Source organism: Sciurus carolinensis, chromosome 1 (genome assembly GCF_902686445.1).
Source record: "Sciurus carolinensis chromosome 1, mSciCar1.2, whole genome shotgun sequence".
Classification (NCBI taxonomy): domain Eukaryota; kingdom Metazoa; phylum Chordata; class Mammalia; order Rodentia; family Sciuridae; genus Sciurus; species Sciurus carolinensis.
Genome location: NC_062213.1, coordinates 127,698,349 through 127,721,833, shown reverse-complemented (window position 1 = coordinate 127,721,833; position 23,485 = coordinate 127,698,349). Strand labels below are relative to the sequence as shown.

Below are 23,485 nucleotides of genomic sequence, written 5' to 3'. Positions count from 1 at the left end.
GTTTTGTTATAATCCCAGTTAAAAATACCTCTAATGGAAGGGAAAACTGATTAGTTGTTGTGGGTAACCAGGGGGAGAAGTTATTTCTTGAGGGAGCAGGGATTCCCAGTGAGGGGATGAAGAGATGGGTTAATCCCCACCTTCTTGCTGTCTCACAATCTTTTGGTAAGGACTCATGGCTCTTTGAGAAAAATCTGTATCAAGGCCTCCCCCCGGCCTCCCGCCAACCACCTCATAAAATAAACTGAGGAAGGGAATACCACAGAATCTCCTTGACTGGTAGGAATAAGCAGACTAGATACTGAGAAAGTATCTGCATGTATGTGTGGTGGAAGTCTCAGATATGAGAATTTGAAAAGCACTGAATTGGAATCAGAGGAAGAATCCTAGAAGGTGTTTAATATAGGATGTAAAAAATAGGATTGTTACAAATAAAAGGAGATAGGAAGTAACTGTCAAAAATGTTCTTTGAACTATGGGAGCAAGGTGGGGCCACTCCTGCTTTTGCATATGGGTACTCTTGCTGGGGGTGGTGACTCAGAGTGCAGTTGAGGAGACAGGGTTTACACTCTTTTCTGCTCTAACATCCTGTACTTGTAATTATTTCATAGAATTATGGGAAAACTAAAACCAGACAGACATTTTTGAATATTTTACATGAAATGTTTGATTCTTGGTTATCATCATCAAAACAACCTCTAGTTCAAAAATGCTATTTCAGAGAAGTGTCAATTGCCAGGCTTTGTAGCAGAAAGAATTGAATAATTTCTCTTTAACTTGAGTTCTGTTACATGTTATTGGAGGACAAAAGATTGAAGGACAAGGAAATAGAGAATAAAAATATAAAAGATATCCTTAGTCAAAGTTTAGTGTTGAAAGGGAGGAACCATAGAGAATTTTTTTTTTTTCTGTAGTCTTGAGCATTTCCTTGTCAAACCTTAAGAAATATCATGTATTTCAAAAAGGGAGTGTAACTCAGTTATAGTTACACTTAATGGGCGGGAGGTGGGGGGAGTGTGTGTAGGTTCCTTGATACAAATTTTCTCAAAGAACCCAGAGTCCTTGCCAAAAGATTGTGACACAGCAAGTGGGGAGAGGTTAATCTATCTCCTTAGCTCCTCCCTGGGCTTCTTAGGTTTACCTGGTTGTCTTCATTTTCTTCCCATTTGCTCTAGTTTAAAAATCAATACCATTGGGACTGGGAGTGTAGCTCAGTAGTAGAGCACTTGCGTAGTGTGTGTGTGAGAACTTGGATCTGTTCCCCTGTGCTCCTGCACACACACAAACATATGTTTATAAAGTAGTACCATGAATATGGGCTGTAGAAGTTGGGTTGATGGTTTTGTGTAGCTTGCTGCCTATAGATTTTCACAGTAATGCTAATGGTTCTTGAACTTGGTGCCCAGAAAAGAAAAAGGGGGAATGTTTTATGCACATAATGCTCCCTTTTTCATATAACTGTTGATGCACAATTTAAAAAAAAGCTGTCACTGCAGTTAACTGAGAAGTTATACACTTGGTTAGATGTTTATCAGTTTTTACAAGAATGAAAAGTTGAAAGTGAGAATTGTAAGTTTTTCTTTACTAAGGAAAGTTAATACTTCTGGTCAGTTACTGATATTTATCAGCATTTAGAGAGCATTGCAATGTCCCACCAAATAAAATTTAAACAAAAACCAGAATGGCTGAGGGTAGATATGTCTTTCGTGACAGGGTGGTTGTTTGGCTTGGTAAATGGCCTCATGTTTTACAGTTATGTGTTCATATGAAAATCTAGTTTGTAGACGGAGACTTTTAAATGCTAGAATGTTAGAGCTTCTGACAGTGGTGGAAACCAATGAAGATTTTAAGTTGAAGGTAAGCAAAGAGGTGACATGATTGGAGACAGCTTTTAGAAAAGATTTCCCTGGAGTCCTCCATTCTGTTCTTCACACTAAGGAGGCCAGTTTGGAGGTAATCCAGAAAAGTGACATAATAATTTGAGAAAAATGGATCTTCTTGAAAACTGTTTAAGAAGTAAAATCCATAGGACTTGGTGGCAGATTTAATGTAGGAAAGTGCAGAAAGGGAGTTATCAGGGATGGCTCCTGGGTTTCTGACTGTCAGATCTGGAGGTATGGTGATACTATTCACTGAGATGCTGAACTAGATGAGAACCAAGGTTAGGTCATGAATTTGGTTTGAGATGCCTTTGAGACACTGTATAGTAATAACAAGTAGCAGCTGCCTATATATGTCGAAAACTCAAAAGGGATCTCTGGAATGGATATTTAAGCTTGATATTTTTTTCTGCATATAAGTGTTGACTAAAGCCATGGGTATAGGTGAAATCATACAGGAAACAGAAGAAGCTCTAGAGACTTAGGGCATTCTCTTAGTGGTTGGATAAAAGAAGTGTAGAGTGTTAGGCCCAGGAAGAAAAAGTGTTTCAAAGAAAGTGGTTGATAGTGTCTCATGTTGCTGAGAGGTCAAGTAGCAGGGAAAGCTGCACATAACAGTGAGGTTTAGCCTTAGCAATAGCTATTATAGGAAAGTGATGATGGAGGGGATGAGAATGGAGTGGGTTGACGAGTGAGATGAAATATGACAGAGAGGATGGACAAATCTTCCCAGAACTTTGTAAAGGAGTGGGGAGAGCGAGAGAGAGAGAGAGCGAGAGAGCGAGAGAGAGAGAGAGAGAGAGAGAGAGAGAGAGAGAGAGAGAGAGAAGGAACTATGAGCAAAGAAATAAGATCGAAAAAGACTGTGGATCTGTTGACTTTTTTTTTTTTTTTTTTTTTTTCTTGGTGACTTGAGCCTGTTTAAAGCTAATAGAGCCAGTTTAGGAAGAGAAAATAAAGAAGATAGAGAGCAGAAAGTTTTCAAAGAAAGCCAGGAAGGATGGATCTAAAGCGCAGATGTCGGGGAGACTGGCCTCTGTCAGGAAGGCAGATGGGTGCAGATGTACATGGTTTGTATAACTTGTAGTGGGATATCAAAGTTTTCATATATTGGCATAAATATGTACATTTGTGTGTGTGTGTATGTGTGTGTATGTGAATGAAGTAGGGCTAGGGTTATATGGCTGAGAAAGGGGATGGATAGTTGGAGGTTCAAAAAGAATAGGGATGATTTGGAAATTTTACTATGAAATCTGAGGACAGGTTGGCCAAAGCTATGTAGTTGGAATGCAGGACAATGTTGAGGGCTGTTTGATCCCTCTACAATTTCATGCTCACCAACTTCAATCCTTCTGTGTATGACTTCTTCCAACAGTGCTCTGATTGTTCAGGGCTTGTTATTGAGTAAATAGTTGGGCATATTGAAGGTTTGGGTTTTGCCAGCTCTTGGCTATGGAAGGGGAATGTAGGGTGTTAGAGTGTTACGGAAATGGTGGGCTTTAAGAACTAAGCTGATTTAAGAGAGAAGTTAAAAAAAAATGAAAGGGCTAATGCATTGGGGAAAAACTAAGACATTCATGGATTTGAGAATGTTGAAATATGAACAGACTTGAAGGAAAAGAAGCTAAGTCAATGAAGGGAATTCTTAAAATGTTATTTTGGAGACAGAAGAATGATGGATAAGGGGTGATGGTCATGGGTGGTTGAGATGTGTGGAAGGGGTGCTATTCCAGGTGAAGACAAAAGGACTGAGTTGTCAAGGAGATGCTGGGCCATCTGCACTGATGGGAAATGACTCAGGATGATGGTGGGGCTTGAGGACATCACTGAGCCAGGTTCAATATGTAAATGAGAGGAAGCGTTTGGGAGGTTGGAATATGATACAAATGAGAAGGGGAAGAGGGTTGTGGGACTGAATGGCAAGACCAAAAGGGGTGTGAGTGTTTAAGAGGGTGAGGAATGGGAGAGTAAGGCCTGGGAGCTTTGCTTACCATGAGTATCAAAGAGGGTACTCAGGCCACCTCATGAGTGTGGAGTGTGAGAAGAAAGAGAAGAAAGGTGTCTTCAGACTACTCAGAGGAGAGACCAAGAATATAGCAGTGCTTTCTGGATGTGGACTTGCAGTTACAGAGAACCCAGTGGAAGGGTTTGGGAGGTACAGAGGGTGATGGGCTGGGCAGGTGACTGGAAAGGAATTTTGGAGCAGGGCAAAGACACTCAAGTAGTAGAAGATGGATTTCTGCAGTGGGAACTGCCTACATTTAAAGTGTTTTCTCATGAAAATAGGAATGAGTTAGGGGCCCAGGGCCTACCAGAGAATGTTCTTGTCTTCTTTGGCTGGAGTCATGACAGGACCAGAAATTGCTTGTTCTGCATATTGCTAGAGATGGATGATGGAAGCAGAAATTTACTGAGTGCAAACCATACTGTTCTTAGTGCCCCAGGGACATTATATTGTTTATTCCTCACAGTAGCCTTGTCAGTACTATTGCTATCTCCAGCTTGAGGAAACTGAGGTTCAGTTAAGGCAAGTTAAGTCTTGCTAACAAAGAGTGGAATGGGACTGCCATCAAGACTTTGAGCCTGTGTACTTCCCGCAATGTTGTATATATTTAACATTTCCTTACATTTGAAAATTTTTATTTTTTTAAAATATAGGTGATAGAATGTTGAGAAGTTAATGTAGTATTAATACAGAGTTGCCTTTTTAGATCCCCAAATTAAGTTCAATCCTAGATCCAAACTCTCATTCTGAGAGCACTCTGGAACTTGGACTAATGCCCACTGTCTACTGACCAGCCTCCTATCTGTTCTTTACCACGTCCGTGATGGAAGCTTGAATACTACTAAATTGTTAGGAGGATCATCTTTAAATTAAACTGAACTCTTTCTTCCCTTACTACCATTTTTGCCCACTCGTGGCATTTTGAGTAATGCAAATTTCCTTTACTCATTTTTCCTCATAATTTTTTGATTTGTTGGAAGACTGCTCTAAAGTCCTTTCTAGGATGTACCTCCATCCTAACATTACTCAGCCCTTTAAATCTTCATCTAAAAACTACTGTGCTATTTACTCTTCTGTAAAGGTACTTTAGTGATTGAGTCTAAATAAAATTGGAGGTACTTAACATTGATTGAAAGGTATACTTTGTTCTTATATGTAAATGAGTCTTTTTTTTTGTTGTTATCTTCATTATCCTATTTTCTCTCCTTGGTTTGTGTTACTTATAAATAAGGTTTTGTTTGTGTGGTGCTATTATGCTAAGTCCTGTGTTTATTGCCTTTTAAAAGTTTATTCCCATAATTAGTTAACAAATATTTATAAAAAAATTTACTGAGAAAATCATACAAACTATCAGGAATTTCTTTCCAAGTCTGCCTCAGATCACTGATCTATATACAGCTTCTAGTTTTTCAGCTAGCTCTGGATTTACCTAACTTTGTTATCCAGTCACATTTCTTTGTAGTGTTCAAGGCTGTCGTGAGACACTTTCAGAACTTTGCTGGAATCAGGCTATCCTTCATTAGGTAGTCTCTAGTCCATTTAGAATTTGTGAGGTAAGGGCTGGGAAGGCATTAACAGTGACTGAGCTGTTCTAGGTCGGCAGGTGGGAAAAAGTGAAGGCGGTGCAGTTCACTGAACTATGGAGCCATGGAGAAAGGACTGGTTTTGGTTAAGTTCATCTTGGGCCAGATAGAACCTGCGGAGCCTGCAGGATGCCCACGCACAACATCCAGAAACTAGCATTGGCCAGCTCTGATGTGGTGGGGGATGGCAGCTACAGTCGCACATAACGTAAGCAGTGTTCAGAGCATTGGGAAGCCAGGTGGGGACTAGTGTACAGAGAAGTAATTCAGGTGGTCAGAATTGGTAGGCTTTGCCAAGTTAAGGGAGTTCATGCCCAATACTCTTCATTTTCTGGTAAAATGGGAAGAAACCTCATCTATTAAAAAAGAGGGAGAACTGGAGATTTGAGAGCAGTGAATACGTATTTGAAATTAATGTAGGAAAAAGGAAGAGGAGCTCACTAGGGATGGACAAGGGAATGCTAAGCCTGAATGAGGAATTATCCCAGCTTCCCTCTCTCCTGCTGGCTTTAAAGATGAACAAATTGATTGTCCTTTCCCTCTCTTTAAGGGTTTTATTGCTGAACACGGTGGGAGGTGTTAGGTATAAAGCCACCTTTTTCCCTCCCAACCCACCTGTCAATCTGCTGTTAAGCCCGTCTTTCCCGTTACAGGAATTTCCGGCTTACGTCGCTGTAACCTTCCTGCCTCCCACATTACGTTCCAATATGTCATTGGTCCATCAGTCAGTCTGTAATAATTCTCCTCCGTGATTGGTTCCTCCCAGCCCGCGAAATTCCAATACAAAGAACCGTGCGCCATCTTCTCTCTTTCCCTTTTTCCCCTTTCCCCCGAGCGGACACGTTTTGTCCGCTTGAATAAAAGTTCCTTGTGTGAGACCTGTATCTGCGGAGCATCTTTTCTGGGAGTTATCGACGAACCAAAACTGCTCCCCTTTACATCTAACTAACAGGAGGGGTCTTCCCTGGGAGTTGTATCAGAATGTGAGGGGTGGAGCTATGTGCGTATGTGGAAATGGCATTGGTGACTCTGTTATATTGACTAGGGACTCACTGTACTTACTATGGATTACTAGAGAAGTTAGATTGCTGGAGGGGGAGTTTGTTTTAAACTCACTCAGAGGAACTGAGACTTGGTTCACCTTAAATAGTGTTGGATATTGCCTCACTATTTTTGTGTCATCTATACTGGATATTTGTTTCCTAGAGAGCAGGGAGTGTCCCCTTAGCATGCTGAAGATTTACCACCTTATGTGGTAAGGATTGACTTCTTTTGCTTCTCTCCAGGCTTGTAATCACACCTCCCATTTAGTGTTTAGAACACAAACACAGAGCCTGGCACACGGTGGACAAATGTCAGATGTTGAATGGGCCCTTGACTGAAGTGAGGACTGAATCAGGCCTGGCTGTGCTGTCTTGGGGGCCCTTTGTGAGTGTCTGGTGTGAGGGAAGGCTTTCATAGCTGATGGTAGCGATGTACACCAGACCTTTTCACGTTCTTCCCGACTAAGGAAGCAGCCTCAGTTAAAGTGTATGCTCTCTTGGGGGAAAAGTACAACATCATTGTATTCAGCGGGTCTCTGGAAGAGTTTCTTTGGTGTCCTGTGAATCCAGATGGGATGATTATATTGTAGAGTTCATGTCTACATACTCTTGTACAGAAATATTTCCCATATCTGTTTCAGCTGCTCTTCTCCAGAACAGCTAGTTTCCCAGCCTTCTGCCAGCTGCCAGCCACATGTAGAGGTAAATGAACTAGGCCTAATGCTTCTCCTAATGCGTATTCCTATGCCTGATAATCACCAGACTCTCAAAGGCCCTTTATTTATGTTAGTAATGAGCATCATTTGGTTTTATCCATTTTAAATGTTCTCTTGCCTGATTTATTAAAAACAAATAAATAGGCACAACTGCTTCCTACCAGAAACTTTGGTTTTCTGGGGAAATTTGTAAAAGTCTGTAGATTAGTCCTTGATTTGGCATGACTGATTAAGCAAGCAACTGTGTGTTAAGAAGCAGAGCTGGGAGTAGAACAATTTAATTAGCTTCTGTCTGTTGAACCTTTAATGGAAGCCATAGCTTGAATATATGGAGCTCCATATTTAGTTTTAAATGGAACATTTTTTCACAAAGGAAGACTGAGTATACACCTCAAAGACTTAACTGAAAGTAATTCTGTTAAAAATATAAAATATTCACCCAGTATAACAGATTTAATAAAAAAGCTATAATTTTGGGAAGGAATGATAAGTTTTTAAATGATGAATTGTTTGAATGCTTTTTTTGGGAGGGCGGGGTACCAGGGATTAAACTTGGGGTCCCTCAACCACTTAGCAATATCCCTAGCCCTATTTTGTATTTTATTTAGAGGCAGGGTCTGAGTTGCTTAGCGCTTCACTTTTGCTGAGGCTCTTTGAACTCGCCATCCTTCTGCCTCAGCTTCCTGAGCTGCTGGGATTATAGGTGTATACCACCACACCTAGCTATTTGAATTTTTAAAAATATATTAAGTAAAATAACAAATCACAAACTGGATAATATCAATGATATAAATATGTTTTATGACAACTTTTAACAAAGATTCATGAAATGCTCATTGTATACCTCGAACTTCAATGAAAGTCACTGAGCATTGGATGAGGAACTCATGCCCATTCCCTGCTCCAGTGTCAGCAGGGAGCATCAGAAGCCTTCAGGACAAACCATCCTCACATTTAAGTTTGACTCTCACTCTCTTCTGATTGCTGGTTCTATTTTCTTCAATTATTTGTCCACTTGACCTCCAGAACCCTCTTTGCTTCAATCTTAGAAAAAATTTTCCCCTTTACAGCTCACTTAGAAAATTATGATGATGCTTAATTTGTATACAAACTTTTATGTATTATTTGGTTAATACCAAGCCTAGACTAAAAAGACCACAAATTAATTTTTTAATGCTCAATAAACACATGTTGACCTAAACTAAAGTAAATGAGCAGTAAAGTTAATGGAGTCTCACAGAAAAGAATTGCAATATCAATAATTTTACCAAGCACACACATCAAAAAAAAAAAAAAAAAACAGGAAAGAATTCATTATAGACATGTGAATTCTGTTGGAAGGGGCCCTGTGGGAGGCTGATTCTTATTATGATACCCTGGTTGGAAGGGAATGAAGTGGGGTTATTGCTAGTGCAGTCAATGACTTGGTTTTTCTCTGGTGAATTGGCTTCAGTAGGTGACTTTATTTCTTCACATTAGGCAGCTGGAAATGTGTATTGATTCATTTCCTTTTCATTTTAGGATCAGCTCCATCAAAGATGGAGCCTTAGAAATGCTGTGTTTGCTGGATATGAGCAAATGCTTTAGTGTCTTTTTTTGGTCTGAATGTTTCACAGATTTTTAAAAGCCAAATAAGGTTCAGTTCAGTGAGATAGAAAACATTGTATGTGTGTGTGTATGTATGTATATTCCTTTTTTCTTCTGTCCTTAAAACCTGAAGCTCTTTTATGAGAAAAAAATGGAAAGACATAAAGCCATAGAGGCTTTTTGTTCTAAGGAAAAAGGCTAAATACTAATTTAAGTAATAACAGTGGTATGGTTCTTTTGTAAGACTATCATTCTTAAGATTTTAATTTTGTTTTAAATGTCTCACTATACAATAAGTTTTTATTATGTGATTTTTGTTATTGCAAACAATGTTCTATACTTTTTGGCTCAATTGTTTCTTAGAAATTATCTAACTCTCCCAAACTATAGATGAGAAGAATTCAGCCATAGAAAAATCAGGTGATTTTTTCTAAATATAATTAATAGTATTTTTAAAGGAATACTTTGTTACAGTATTTGAAATTCCCTCTAAATTAAATTAAACTCTAAATTAAATTAAACTCTAGACTTAGATAATTTTGAATATTGAGAGCTTTAAGAGGTTTTTTTCTTTATTTTCATACAAATGTAACAGACATGACAAATAATTGGTAAAGTGAAGAAATACACAAATGACTTAAATTTTTTAATATTTATTTAATTAAATCAATTAATTTAATAAATCATAGCACAAGAATACATTATCATGCGTAATATCAGTGTGAGTTAAGCCATTGTACAGATATGAGTCAAATATAGTTATTTAAAAATGGGACTACATTTTTGGTTAAGTATTATTATTTTCCTATGACCAAAGAAAATATGTGAGTTACAACATTTAAATTGTCAACTAAGACAGATATATTTTAAAATATAGCAATTACTTCCAGAAATGCCATATTTTTCTTAAAAATTAAAAGAAATACATTATAAGAACATTCAACTTTATGTAACAATTGTTTACTAATGCATCAAGTGAACACATAGTATTATAAGGAAGGGAATGCCTTACTCTTTATGAAATAAAATAAAATAAATATAAGGCTGAATAATTTAATTACTCGTACCAAAATAATCAGAATTCCTACATATGAATAAAATGTAATAAAAAACACTTAGAAGAAATTAAGAATATCTTATTATGTAATTATATTTGCCTGGCCTCCATTTCCTGAGTTCCAATCCCTGGTACCATTAAAAATTAAAATTCTTATAGTTTATATTCTTACATTTGTGCTAAATTTAAAAATATTACTAACAATACAAGCACACAGTCTTTAAAATTGAAAAAATTAGTCTTGTCATGAGATAGCAATTATAATCATCATTTTTCTTCACAGGTCGAAGAATATGGATACCAACACCAAACTGGTCATCAGCACACTTTGTACCAGCTTTTTCACCTTTCAGCTTCTTTTCCACTTTGTAAGTTATTGGTTTTCAGCAAAAGTTTCTCCAGGTTTTAATAATCTCAGCTTTGAAAAGAAGATTGAATGGAACTCAAGGTAAAGCATATTAAAACATAATTGAATTAAAAGAAAAACTGATTTTTCTAAAGCAAAATTTTAAAATATTTTTAAAAGTCTTTCATTTTAGGAGCTAACAAAATTGAAGGTCTATTTTTTAGTTTGACCTTAGGAATAAAAGGAAAGACAAGTAGGTTGATCTCACACAAGAAAAATTTAAAAATTCTTATATTAAAAGATGCTAGGAAAAGTGTACTGCACTTTCCAGGGAAGTGTAGAAAAATTAAGTAGAATCCAGCTGACTGGAAGTTCACAATTTTGCATTCTTCTCTGAACTCTTTGTAATAACAAACATACTCTTTGGCAAGAATAAAAGGAGAAAACATTTGTTGGAGTTGTGAGTAGCTTATACAGTATTGGCCAGCTTAGCTACACCCAGGACAGTTAACCAGGAAACATAGTATATGATCTGCACATCTGTCTTTTAATAGACCTTTTGTTACAATTTGGAGCCTGTCAGAATTTATTCTTTTATTATATTATTCTATTGTATAACTGCCCTTTAAATTTTTTAACAACAACAAAATCAGTGGAACAAGAATTAGTTTATTTTTTTATTTTCATTTTTTTGTGGTGCTGGGGATTGAACCCAGGGACTTGTGCATGCAAGGCAAGCACTCTACCAACTGAGCTATATCCCCAACCCCAAGAATTAGTTTATGATTGAAGAAATCTGAAGTTTTCTTAAATTGACTGCAAATTCTTTGTGTGCAACCCATTAATCTCACAAGGGTTCAAATGCAAAATGACTGCTCTCTTGGCTTTAGAGCATTCATGTGTTCAAATGTTACTGCAGCCATCGGAAGATTTTTTAAAAATTATTGTTATTTAGTTAAAGTTAACACAAACTATAAACTGGATTTAGTGTCTGTAAAATTGCTATCATTATTCTTTACTGAAATTTCCTTTTAGAATTTAAGAACTTCTACTCATGTCTAAGAATGGTCTTATTTGACCTGAAGTCCCTTGTCTGTCTTCTGGGCTTCTTGTTTGGCAGCCATCTACTTCTATGACTCAGACTGTGAATAAAAATCTAATGTTTTCTTGTGCACTTTACATTAATATGTCTAGTTCGTATGTACTGCTGTTCTTTTTACCCTCCCACCCCCAAAAAAATTTTCTTAAAGTATTTTCAAAAATAAGAGGTGTGATTAGTTTGTGTTAACACTAGCACAAAAATATTATTCAAATGTGGTTTACTAGAGATAAGATTATTTTCACATTTGAAGATAGAAGGAATGGTGGGAAACACAAGGGCTGGGGAGACATTACATTCTTTGATTGTATTTAAAACTATTTTCATTTCTTTTTCACTGTGTTAGGGTATATAAAGACATTTGATTATTGGGTAGCTGCAAGCCGAAGAAGTGAGGGTACAAAGAGATAGTAGCAAAGATGAAAATGAAATGATGAAATTGAAGAATATTTCATATTATTCAATCTTGTCACTGCCGTTCTATGATACAGAAAATTACCATTTGGGAAACTGAGTTCCTATTTGTAAAAGGCCTCTAGGATAATACAAGATTCATTTAGCTATTCAAAAGGTGTTTTCCCCTCTTTCTCTCCCTCAGACCTCTGCTTCCTACTCCAGCTTTACATGGGACTTAAGCTGTGAGGCAGAGAGTGCAAAGAAGGAAAAAAATAGGGTTTTTTTTTTTCTTTGTAAAATACATACACATTGTTAAAATTCAGCTTCCAGTCTTTATACATCAATACAACACAGAGCATTCTTTCTAGTAATCAGGAAAGAATCCTTGAACAATGGGTGGTCTAAACCATCTACTAGTAAAAGGACAAAGGAAATGAACACTCAATAATATTTTAATTATAGGTGAGAAATTTTACTTAATTATTGCTTTTTCTGGAAACATATCTACTTAAGATATTTTTGCATCTTATAATTAAAATTTTTTTAGTCACTTATCTTCCAGTTGCTTACTTATAGCCTTATGCTTATGAAGTCTGATTATGTTGAAATATTACTCACTTTAAAATCTCTTTCTCCAAAATTTAACTCTTTTTTGCCTACCAGAGCTATATAGTTTCTACTGGCAATATTAACACCACTTGTGAGTAAGTTAGTAACTTTAAATTGCTGTTCTGAAATGGTCATTAATTGTTTCGGTAAAGTGCCACTTATAAGCACGAACACTTCTTTTTAACTCTTTGAGAAAAATTGAAATATTTTATTTTGGTGTTTCTTTTTAGATACCAAGGAATGAACATTTTTCTTTGCCAGGAATCTGATTTTAAAGAATAAAATATGAAATTTTTACTTACAGAAGTTTCTGAAAGTGTAGACTTTTAAAATGCAAAGTGGTGTGTGAGTTCGTTTTCCTGTTCAGAACAGTGGGAGCCATCTGATCAGTCCAAGTAGCATTTAAATTTTCCCTGGTGAATACTCTAACCTTCTCGTCAACTAAAGGATATGATGCTTCCCAATCACCATATAACATCTCATTTGAAACCTGAGTGTCACAAATAAAATTTTTTTTTCTAAAAGGAAACTTTTTGACTCAGTTATGAAACACTAAAACTAATTGGTGAGAGGTTTTTTTCCTTTTATATCATTTTCTAATAGCACAGAGAGCTGTCTCTGATTATTTAGATGGAGTGTTTAACTGATAGAGCAAGGATTTAAAATTTTTATCCTGCTGTGCTCAAATGGAATACAGGTGTGCTTGGCATGAAAATTCCAAGCTTTTAAACCAGATAAATTGGGTTAATTATTCACACTTCAAGATGATCTTTTGGGTATTTCAAAGGATTCTTTGTCAATGACTAAATTAGTGAAAATCTTTGTGCATTTAAAATATGATTTGGTTTAAAATGGTATATCTATTTAAGATCTATTAGATCAATTATATTGATTTTTCAAGTTATGATGAAATTTTCTAATATCAAACTCAATAGTGTTCATTTATTTATGTCATTTTTAAAGATTTGGGGATCACACTGTAGAAACCTGTTCATCCTTTCTAATGAAAAGAAAAACTTCATTACTTGTAAACTTCTAAATAAAGATGTGAGAAATCTGAAATTGTTAGGTAAAAAAATCTTTATTGTGTAGATAAGTATCCTGTATAGTTCTTTAAGTAGCATATCATAAAGCTCAAGTACTGTATGAGTCACTAAATTATTAGCCAGATATATTCATAAAAACATTTTCATTTAAACCTTATTCTTTCTGTAAAAGAAAACTTGACCTAGAGCTTATAAACATTTTGCTTTCACTTAAGTAAAACAGATTTTCTGTATAAATTTATGACCCTCAGGTTTTTATTTGTAAGTGCTTTCATAATAATGATAAAGAGGGACTAGTAATAGCTGCCCATGTTTTTCACAGATTTGTTATAGGAATCAAGTGCAATAATGCATGTGAATCTACATCTAAAACTGAAATCTCTAAGATAATCTTCATGTCATGACTCATTAAAATTGTTTTAAGAATATGGAACTGGTTAAGGCCAGTGGATTTGGAAGTCATTCCCAGCTGATTGTAGCAGGAGACTTATCCCAGTAATGCTGTCTGGGATGGAACTCAGAGAGGATACAGAATAGGGACCTTACCAGCTGCTCTCAGTCTGCATAAAACTGATCCTCATGTACTCCTGCTTTAGAACTTTTAACCAATGAATAAATCACCAGTTTTCTAGTACAAAAGTGTGGATCTTGGCAATCTTCTTGTTATTCATATCTAAAAGGCAATTTTGTATTATACTCTCTATCTTTAATATTTTAACTCATTGAGGTATAACTTTTTCAGAATTTATTTAGAAGATAAATATTTAGAAGAAAATTTATTTTTCACATCTTTATTTAGAAGTTTACAAGTAATGAAGTTTTTCTTTTCATTAGAAAGGATGAACAGGATGAATGAGTTAAAGTTTATTGCAAGGAATCTAAAATCTTCATATGTATTTTGTTTCATTTCAGGATAGTATCTACATGCCATTCTTTGCTGGTTGGGATTTTTGGCCTATACATTTTCTTCTTTGATGAGGCTACCATAGCAGATCCACTTTGGTAAGGTGTTTCTTTCCAAACTAGTGAATTTGATTTATGTTTGGATATGAATTGTTAATAAGATGCACTTTAAAACAGAAAACATATTGATGGTATATGCTTTATTAAAATGCTTATATTCAGATTTACTTCAGCAAGGTGCATTAAAATGATTTTAGCTTGGAATGCAAACACCAAGGGCCATTTTGCTTTAGTATTGCAGTTGTTATCCCAAACCAGGAAAATAATATGATAACATAAATACTTATACTGTGTTAATGAGTAAGACCAAGTTGTGGTAACTACTGTTTGGAGTAAAACCAAGTTATTATTGAGATAAGATAGTCAACTGGGATAATATCTACTTAAGATTTTGTTTTCAGATTTTTGTTTGACCCATTGTTTGATATCAAAGTGAAATGAGAATTATAGAAGGCCATGTGAGAGGAATTTAGTACCACATGAGAAGCACTAATAACTGGCAATAATAGGATCACTTATAAATGGTTCCTTTAGAAAAATTTAGATGTCATTATAGTGGCAGAAATTTTGCACACTCTATTTTGCAACATTACACAAGAAGGCTTAGTTCAGCTTAGCTAGAGAGAAAGGAGGTATGTTTTGTGGAAGCACTGCATTGTTATATGTGGTAATTATGGGCTCTCTGAGATGTAGGGTATTTAATGAGGTTTTTTTGACTACCGCTGTTTAAGGATTTTTTTCCCCACAAATATGAAATTATTCCTATCAGAATATATCAGTTGATAAATTTTTCATTAGGAAGGTATTTTTCAAAGTGAATCAATTTAACAAATTTATTTCCTTGACAAGAGGTTTATATCATGTGCCTAAACAGTTTTTAGTTTTTTAAAACTTTTTTCATTTTAATTTTACTAACATTTTTGTCAGCAGAACCAGTTCTTTTGAGAAGTATATTCTCTAACAAAGATTTGATTCAGTAGTCAAATTTTGCCTTGTTAAACCTTAACTTAACAAGAAAATATTGATATTTTTGATATATTTTTTTCTTTTGTGCCATGATTTATCCTGGGTCTAATTTTCCTGGGTCACATTTGCAGATCAAAATTTATAAATAAAACATGATTTCTGCTAAATCTTTCCATTTGTAGTTTTATTCTATATTAATTTTAATAGTAATTTACATTACAAATCAGAGGACTGAATAGGGCAAAAATATACAATCTTGATATGTATAGGGGTGAAAACAGCAGAGTTAAACTGTCCTGTTCTAACCTTTCCTGATAGTGTGATAGCAGATGTAGTCCTCAGAAAAATGATGATGATAGTACTATATTGCCTCAGAAACAGAGTTGGGCTAGATGATGTCTTAAGGCATTTGAGTTTCTGATTTAGAATAAAGAAAAATCAACATCTGGAATACCATTTGAGTCATCTTGCAAATAAATCATATGAGAACACATTTATAAATATTTAGCACAATTTTAGCAGGAGAGTGTGTGTGTTTGTGTGTGTAATTTCACACACACAACCTTGTACAACTAAAAGTGTTGTCTTAGCTAGCACAAAACTTTGGGCACTTCCAAGTTTACAATAGGATTGGGAAGTGATGTTGAGACACTCTTCATTTGGGTCAACTATGATGGACCTTTAGTTATCCTTTCCATCCATTGTGAATGCCACTGGTGGTATGGATGATGTCTTCCCAGTTTAAAAGAAGCCCTCTAAAGTTCTACTGGATTTGGAAGTTCTGGGAATAGTTCTCAAATGCATAGGGTGCTCTTGGACACCCTCAGGAGGTCTATTTTTAATGTTGGGTTGGGTTTTAACATCAGTATGGGTTGGCCTTAGGGGAGTTAGAGATTCAGCCTAGTTTTCATTCCAAGAGTTGGTGATTGATCTACAAGGAGATTTTGGAGATTTGCTTGGGCCTAGAGTAAATTTCTTGGAAAGTACAGGCAACAGAAGATCTCTTGATTAAAACAATTCTTCCTGGACAGGAACACCACTAGATTTCCTCTGGGGTTGGGTGTCCAGGTTATGCTGGAGAAGGCATATGTCTGCTAGTACCAGTACCATAGGCACATCACAGTTCCAAAGTGTTATTATGTGTTTTATGATTTATATTAAAAATAACAGCTTATCATTCAAGAATCTATAGAAATCATTTTCATTATATTTAAATCTCAATAGAAGAGAAATAACTTATTTAAAAGTTAAAACATTAACTCATCTATAATGCATATGCTTAAAAAAGAACCTTTTTTTAAAAAATATTTACAGGGGTCAGTCATCACTTGCAACCATGAATATTGCTACTGCTTCAGGCTACCTCATTTCTGGTATGTGATATTTAATTTATTTTCTCTTTCTTTTATCCTACTTATGGAATTATGCAAAGAATACATAGTCTATGCTTTTGGTTTATTTGAGAAGTAGCTTTCAGGAGCTGTACAAGAGGAAAATAATACCCATGATGACAGTAGAACGTGCAACATTTTTTTATTGCCTTTTGGATTTCCACTGACGTTCCACAATACAGAATGGGGCCCCAAACCACCAAGTTCTGGACATTTAAGAATTTTTTTTTTCTAGTGGTCTCTCCTTTTCCTGAAGAATCTATGCTGTGTAATTACTGTGAAACTAATGAAGTTTAAGCCTCAGGGTCCTTCACTGCTGATGCCTTAAAATGTATTCCAATAGTCATGGTTTGCATTGTTTTGGGAAAATTTGCAGCCATAATCAATTAAGGTCATGGACTCTTTCTACTCTACATGCTTTGCTGTTATGTTTCCTTCAATGTTGGTTAGGATTGGAGGGACCTTTTTTACAGTGAGGCCAAGGAAAGTAAGTGGAAAATGTGTCATTTTAACTGCAATTTGAAAATATGTTTTAAAATAAATACATTAATAATTAAAACATTTTGAATCATCTTAATTAAAAAAAGATATAATGGTACCATGATTTGTACATTTGTATAGAAACTCTATTTTTAAATTTTAAAATATTAAGTAATTGAAAGAAAATATAAATAAAAATAATGGGATAGGAAACAAAAATAATAAAATAATGAACTCAATAAAAAGTTGTGTGCCATCAAGAAGTGAATTATAACAAAAATAGATTGTATCAAAACAAGTAATTAAGAGGAAGAGATCAATTTTGAAGATAAATAATGAATAGACTGTTGAATTATTTGGTAACCCAATTTTAAAAGTGAATCAATGAACTCATCAAAAATATATTTACTCAGTTGACACAAAATAGTGTTATTGATAAGGAAAACACAAAATTCATTATAAACCATGTGTACTGGTTAATGAGTATTAAGTCAGAATAGTCACTTCTCAGGAAATCCTATATGCAAGAAACTTGATTAAAATTTACTGAATAAGATAACAATCCAAAAAAGCTTATAAGAATTATGTACTGAAATGAACTTTTCTAAATCAAGTTGAATAAAAAGTTTGGTTTTATTCTCTCAGTAGAACGCATTACAAAATAATTATCATAGAAGTTGGTGACCAGGGAGTATACAGACAAAATATGTAGGGAAAATAAATGTATTTAGGGAGGGGTATCAGGCAGCTCATTACTATTGTTACGTTACTTTTCTTGATTTTCATAATTGTGGTATTTGGTTTCTCTTTAAATTTTGTAACTTGATTTCTTTTTCAAAATATTCTTATATAGTTTTTGTTAATAATTTTTACTTTTACAAATGGTATCTATAGTTCATAAGTTCGGATTCCACAAAATCTGAGTCCTTTCCTGGTCTCCATCCATGATAACCATGTTTCCCTGTCAACATTTCACCATTTGGTAAAGAAAATAGTTGTGTTAATATTTTGTGCAGTTTCTATTTTCTTAAACTATTTCCTGAATCATGGCATTTAGCAGACCCATTTAAAGAAAACTTGATGCCTTGACTTCTTTCTTTGCATATCTTTTTAATAGTCACAGTTTTCAATGGTTTTACTATTTTGAATTAGTATTTAATTACAACCTATGTTAATTAAATTTTTTTTTGTTGAACTTGTGTTATAAACAAGTTGGTCATTTTGAACTTTTTCTACTTTTTCTACCATCATCTTATCTGTTTGTATTATTGTTGTGACAAAAATCAGTAATTCAACTTATTTTAAATTTATTTATTATTTGATAATATTTTCATTTATTTTAACACAAGTTATTCATTTATACTTTCAAAAAATTTACACACTGTAGGCCAAGACCTAGATTCTGAGGGTGCAGAGATGCCCACAGCTTGGCCCTTGTTCTGGAGGGACCACAGTAGAGCGGGTGATTCGGATATATAGAGCAGATACATCGTGAGAAAGTGGGTAACTGGACCAGCTGAGGGGTGAACAAAGTGTGGTTTCAGAATTGTTGGGAGAAAGAACTAGATACACTTGAAAAACAATGCAACTTTCTGTGTAATGTCTTACTTATTTTTCCTTCTTACAGATTTGTTGATTCTCATTTTGTATTGGAAAGTGATTGGTGACAAATATTTTATAATTCACCATTGTGCGGCGCTGTATGCATACTACTTTGTAATGGTGAGTGCCAGGATTTACTGTAGCCTACCCAGTAGACAAGGTTGGAAATAGGAACTCAAGGGTAAACATAAATCTAAATGTACTGTCTTGACATATAAAGACCATTTCCAAGGACATTCAGTGATCATTCTTGTGATATGGTATCTTATTTATTAACTAAAATATTTATTTATTAATATTTATTAACTAAAATAATAAATATTATTTAGTTAATATTTATTAACTAAATAATAAATATTATTTAGTTAATATATATTAACTAAAATAATCACTTTACATGAGCATTGTATTAGTGTGTCTGTTTTGAGACAGGAAGATGACCCTAATTCCTTGATTTTTTTCACTTAAGAACTTTAGAATTGTATGTCTTTCTAAATGCATTTGTTATTTAACAGTCAGGGGCATGTATAGATTCCTGTAACTCTAACTAAAATATTTATTTTTTGTTTAATTTCATGTTTGATTTCATGTACTCATATGATTATATTTAAGTAGGCTGGATTGATAAGGGAAACTTGCTCACAGACTTTATCAAAATTCTGAGGTTTTTTTGTTTGTTTGTTTTTGATTTTTAAGAAGCAGGGTCTTGCTATGTTGCCCAAGCTAGCACCTAACTCCTGGGCTCAATTGATCTTCCTACCTCAGCTCCCAAGAAGCTGGGACTACAGGTGCACCCCCTGTGTCTGACTGAAGACTGAGATTGATAAAAAAAAAAAAAAAAAAAAAACTTGCAACAAATCCCAGACATGAAAGCATATTAAATTCTATGTCTAAAATTATTTTTCTGCATATTCATTTATAAACCAGCAACTTTATATCCCTTGCATGTTTGTTAGGTTTCTCCACAGTGGTTATTTTTCAACCTAGATATGCCAACCAATCTCAAGATAGATATCTGTAAGTAATAGAAATAAATTAGAATTTTATGAATTGCATATAATATGGTATACAATTCCATATTTTTGCTGTTTTAAAACTTATGTGTAGCTTCTAACTTTTTTGATATTACTAAAATCCTTATATTACTGGATATTGGACTATGTGGGCTATGAGGAGGATTTTTAAAAATACATAAAACTAATAATAGTTTTCCATTTTTTTCTTTTTTCATTGACCCACACAAAGATAGCTAGTGAAAGGTGCTTTGGCATCATTTCTGCTGGAATCAGATATATTGAAATACATCAAAATATCTCTCCACATTATCTATTCAAAGTCACAAATGTAAATAATTAATATGTTTTCAAATCTGTGCTTTTTTAAATGTATAAATAAGAGCTTATCAAAAGGAATCTATCATCACTTTATTTTTCTGAAACAATAGGCATTTTCTACTGTTTATTGCTTTGTTCTCTTTTTAAAAATTTTAATACATCATATATAGTTATAAAATATAGAGGCCTGCCTTTTACAGGTCTTAGATATTTGGTATACAGGCATTTTGTTTCTTTAGCACTTTTGCTTAGAAAACATACAAACTGACTAACAAAATACCAATTAAATCTGGGAAGGAGGTATACATATGAGTTTAATATTATTTTGCAACATAGAAATATATTTTCTGGGGCTGGGGAGATAGCTCAGTCAGTAGAGTGCTTGCCTTGCATGCACAAGACCCTGGGTTCGATCCCCAGCACCACAAAAATATATATATATATTTTTTCTGAACATGAATCACAAACAATCAGTGTACTATGAAAAGAATATAAACTGGTGAAAGATAATAGGTCACTTACATGCATTTTTGGGAGTGGATTGTATTCTAGGGGTGTTCTACCACTGAGATACATCCCCAGTCCTCCTCCTGCTTTTCTAAAAATGTGAGACAGGCAGGCAGGCCTTGAATTTGGGATCCTCCTGCCTGAGCCTCCTGAGTTGCTGGGATTACAGGCATGTGACATTATGTTGGTACTTATGTGCATTTTAAAATGTGAATATCATGAACTGCTATTCTGCCTTGGCTGCTGAAATCACAGGCTTGGCAAATAGCCAACTGTGCATGGATTGGAAAGTTGAATTATATAAGATAAAATTGTACTTTCTCTTTGGACTTTTATGCCTTTTTAAAAAAGTCACATGCATGCTCCAGTTTTAAAAATCAACAGTTGTCTTAGTAAGTTGATAAAGGAAATTCACCGAAAATTTTTTGCAGAAGATAGTTACTGTTTTGATATGTCTTCCTTTGTTCTTTTTACTATGAATTATCTACAGTGAATCTATTCATACCAAAACAAAATAGAAGAAAAATAGGTGAAATGTAGAATGTTTATGGAGACAGAGATACCCTATATTGTTTACAGATTTTCCATTTACTTGTTGAATATAAGATGTTTTTTGCCAGCAGTGAACCGCTCACTCAAAGTACTTCATCATCCTGAGGTTAACAATAATAATAATAATAATTTTCTTGTGTAAATGGTCATGAAATTTTTATCAACTGTGAGAATTGGTATTCAAAATCACTTTGACATAATACTTCCGAAGCTGCTTATACTTTTTTCTTAAATGATTTTGTTATAGAAACTAAAAAAAACAACCAAAGTAATGAATAGCAAGTTTTCTGCAGGTTATGAATACATGTCTTGATGATGAAATAGTTGAATAGTGAGAGTCTTTTGGATTTAGGATGCAATAGGTTACATATTCGTTATATAATATCTTAATCACTATTTTTGTACCTCTCTCTGCTATATTTATTGTAGTTTTAAAATTCTCTTGCAGAGTAACTTAAGAGTTTAAGAAATCTTCCTCTGCCTATGTAGACAGGTAAAAATCCTATAGTTTTTTCCCCTGATATTTAATTTTCACATCTCTGTTTGGCAGGCTGATCTCTTAGTGTAAGGGACATGAGACCATTTATGCTTTCATGTCTCATTTTTTGAGGGGGAGAGGGTACTGGGAGTTGAACCCAGGGGTGCTTAACCACTGCACCATATCCCCAGCCCTTTTTATTTTTTATTTTGAGACAGAGTCTCCCTGAATTGCTTAGGGCCTCTTTATTTGAAAATTTTTCTTAATTTTTTAATTAGTTATACATGACAGTAGAATGAACTTTGATGCATCATACATAATAGAGTATAATTTCTCATTCTTCTGGTTATACATGATGTAGAATCCCACTGGTCATATAGTTATATATGTACACAGGGTAATAATGTCTGATTCATTCTATTATTCTTCTTATCCCCACATGCTCTCCCCTTCCTTCAATCCCCTCTACCTAATCTAAAGTAACTCTATTCTTCCCTAGCACCCCCCACCCACCCCCATTGTGAAATAGCGTCCACATATCAGAGAAAACATTCAGCTTTTGGTTTTTGGGATTGCCTTATTTTGCTCAGCATGGTATTCTCCAACTCCAACCATTCCTAGGGCCTCTATAAGTTGTGAAAGCTGCTTTGAGTTTGTGATCCTCCTGCCTCAGCCTCCCTAGTTGCAGGGATTATAGGCAGGCGCCATTGTGCCAGCTCAGGTCTCATTTTAAAGGGTAATCCACCATCCTCTGTTCCCTTTCTGATTTCCTTGATACGCTGAAGTATTTTCTGCCTTCCTTGTGAACCACCTCCTCTCCCACATCAAACCTTGCCAAGTAGATAGAGTTATGTTACTTTTAGAAAACATGCATACTTGAAAATCACCAAGTACACATCTTTTCCCAAATTGTCTATGTTGTTACATTGGCCTGAAATTTAATCATCAAATTATTCTGCCGCTACTTAGGAAGAAAATTTGATTTCCAATAAATTTGGTGCATTTATTTAAGGGCATTAGCTACAGCAATGCCTAAAATTAGGTGAGAATTTTTGTTTTTTTAATACTTTACCCCAGTGTCTATATTTTAAAAACATTTTGTAAGCAAATACGTATGAAGTGGTATTGAAAAATGAAAGAAAGATTTGTTATGTCAGATTCAGTAAAGTTGTAATTTATAGTAGGAGATAAGGATTAGGCAAATATTGGTTTAATGTTTAGTCCTAAAAAAACCAATTCTACAACAGTGCCATGAAATAATTGCCACTCACTGACATTTGATCATTAACAGTATTAGAAATAAATCTCATTTTAAAATGATTTTAATAGTATTGCCTAAGCTTAACTATATGCAACTTTTGTATTTTGTCCTTTCCTTCTGTTAGGATACCTTAAAAAAAAAGTTTAGGTGACTGTAAGAACAGTTATAGCAACATTATTCAAAAGATAAAAAAGTTTTAAAAATTAATTAGGTTAGTGTTAAAAATGTCCACTTAATATAGCTTACTAAAGCAAGATTCAATATTAAATTTTGTGTGATTTCTATTTCCCACTAAATTTTCATTAAGTAAAACATATTAAATATTTACCCAATGAAAAACATTTCAAAACTTGTATGTAATCTTTTTTCCTATTTAAATGAAAGATTTTAAACTCTTACATAAAAACAATAGACTGGCAGAAGTATATTTGGGGAATTAATTATTTTATTAGTATTTCTGTGTTCACAGGAACCTACACAGAAGCACAGATATTTAGGTAGTTTATAACTCAATTGAGAGATTACTCCTAGCATTACTGTTAAGTGGTCAGTTTCAAAAATACTTGTATTTGTTTATATTCACA

The 23,485-nt window shown here is 34.4% G+C and overlaps 1 protein-coding gene across 8 annotated transcripts in view; it reads left to right on the top strand.

The window, feature by feature from the left end:
* The window catches only part of Tlcd4 (TLC domain containing 4), an 87,233-nt gene that overhangs the window by 41,364 nt on the left and 22,384 nt on the right, over window positions 1-23,485 (top strand). For 6 of the 8 annotated variants that reach the window (XR_007108226.1, XM_047548556.1, XM_047548598.1 and 3 more), the window contains 4 exons: window positions 10,155-10,319; window positions 14,280-14,369; window positions 16,611-16,669; window positions 18,795-18,889. Coding sequence is in view for 7 of the 8 variants with exons in the window: in XM_047548556.1 (XP_047404512.1) it covers window positions 10,155-10,319; window positions 14,280-14,369; window positions 16,611-16,669; window positions 18,795-18,889 (409 nt within the window). In the remaining variant the exon portion in view is untranslated. Of the gene's footprint in view, window positions 1-7,152; window positions 7,214-10,154; window positions 10,320-14,279; window positions 14,370-16,610; window positions 16,670-18,794; window positions 18,890-23,485 lie in introns of all 8 variants that reach the window. The other 2 variants (XM_047548592.1, XM_047548577.1) reach the window with 1 other exon arrangement.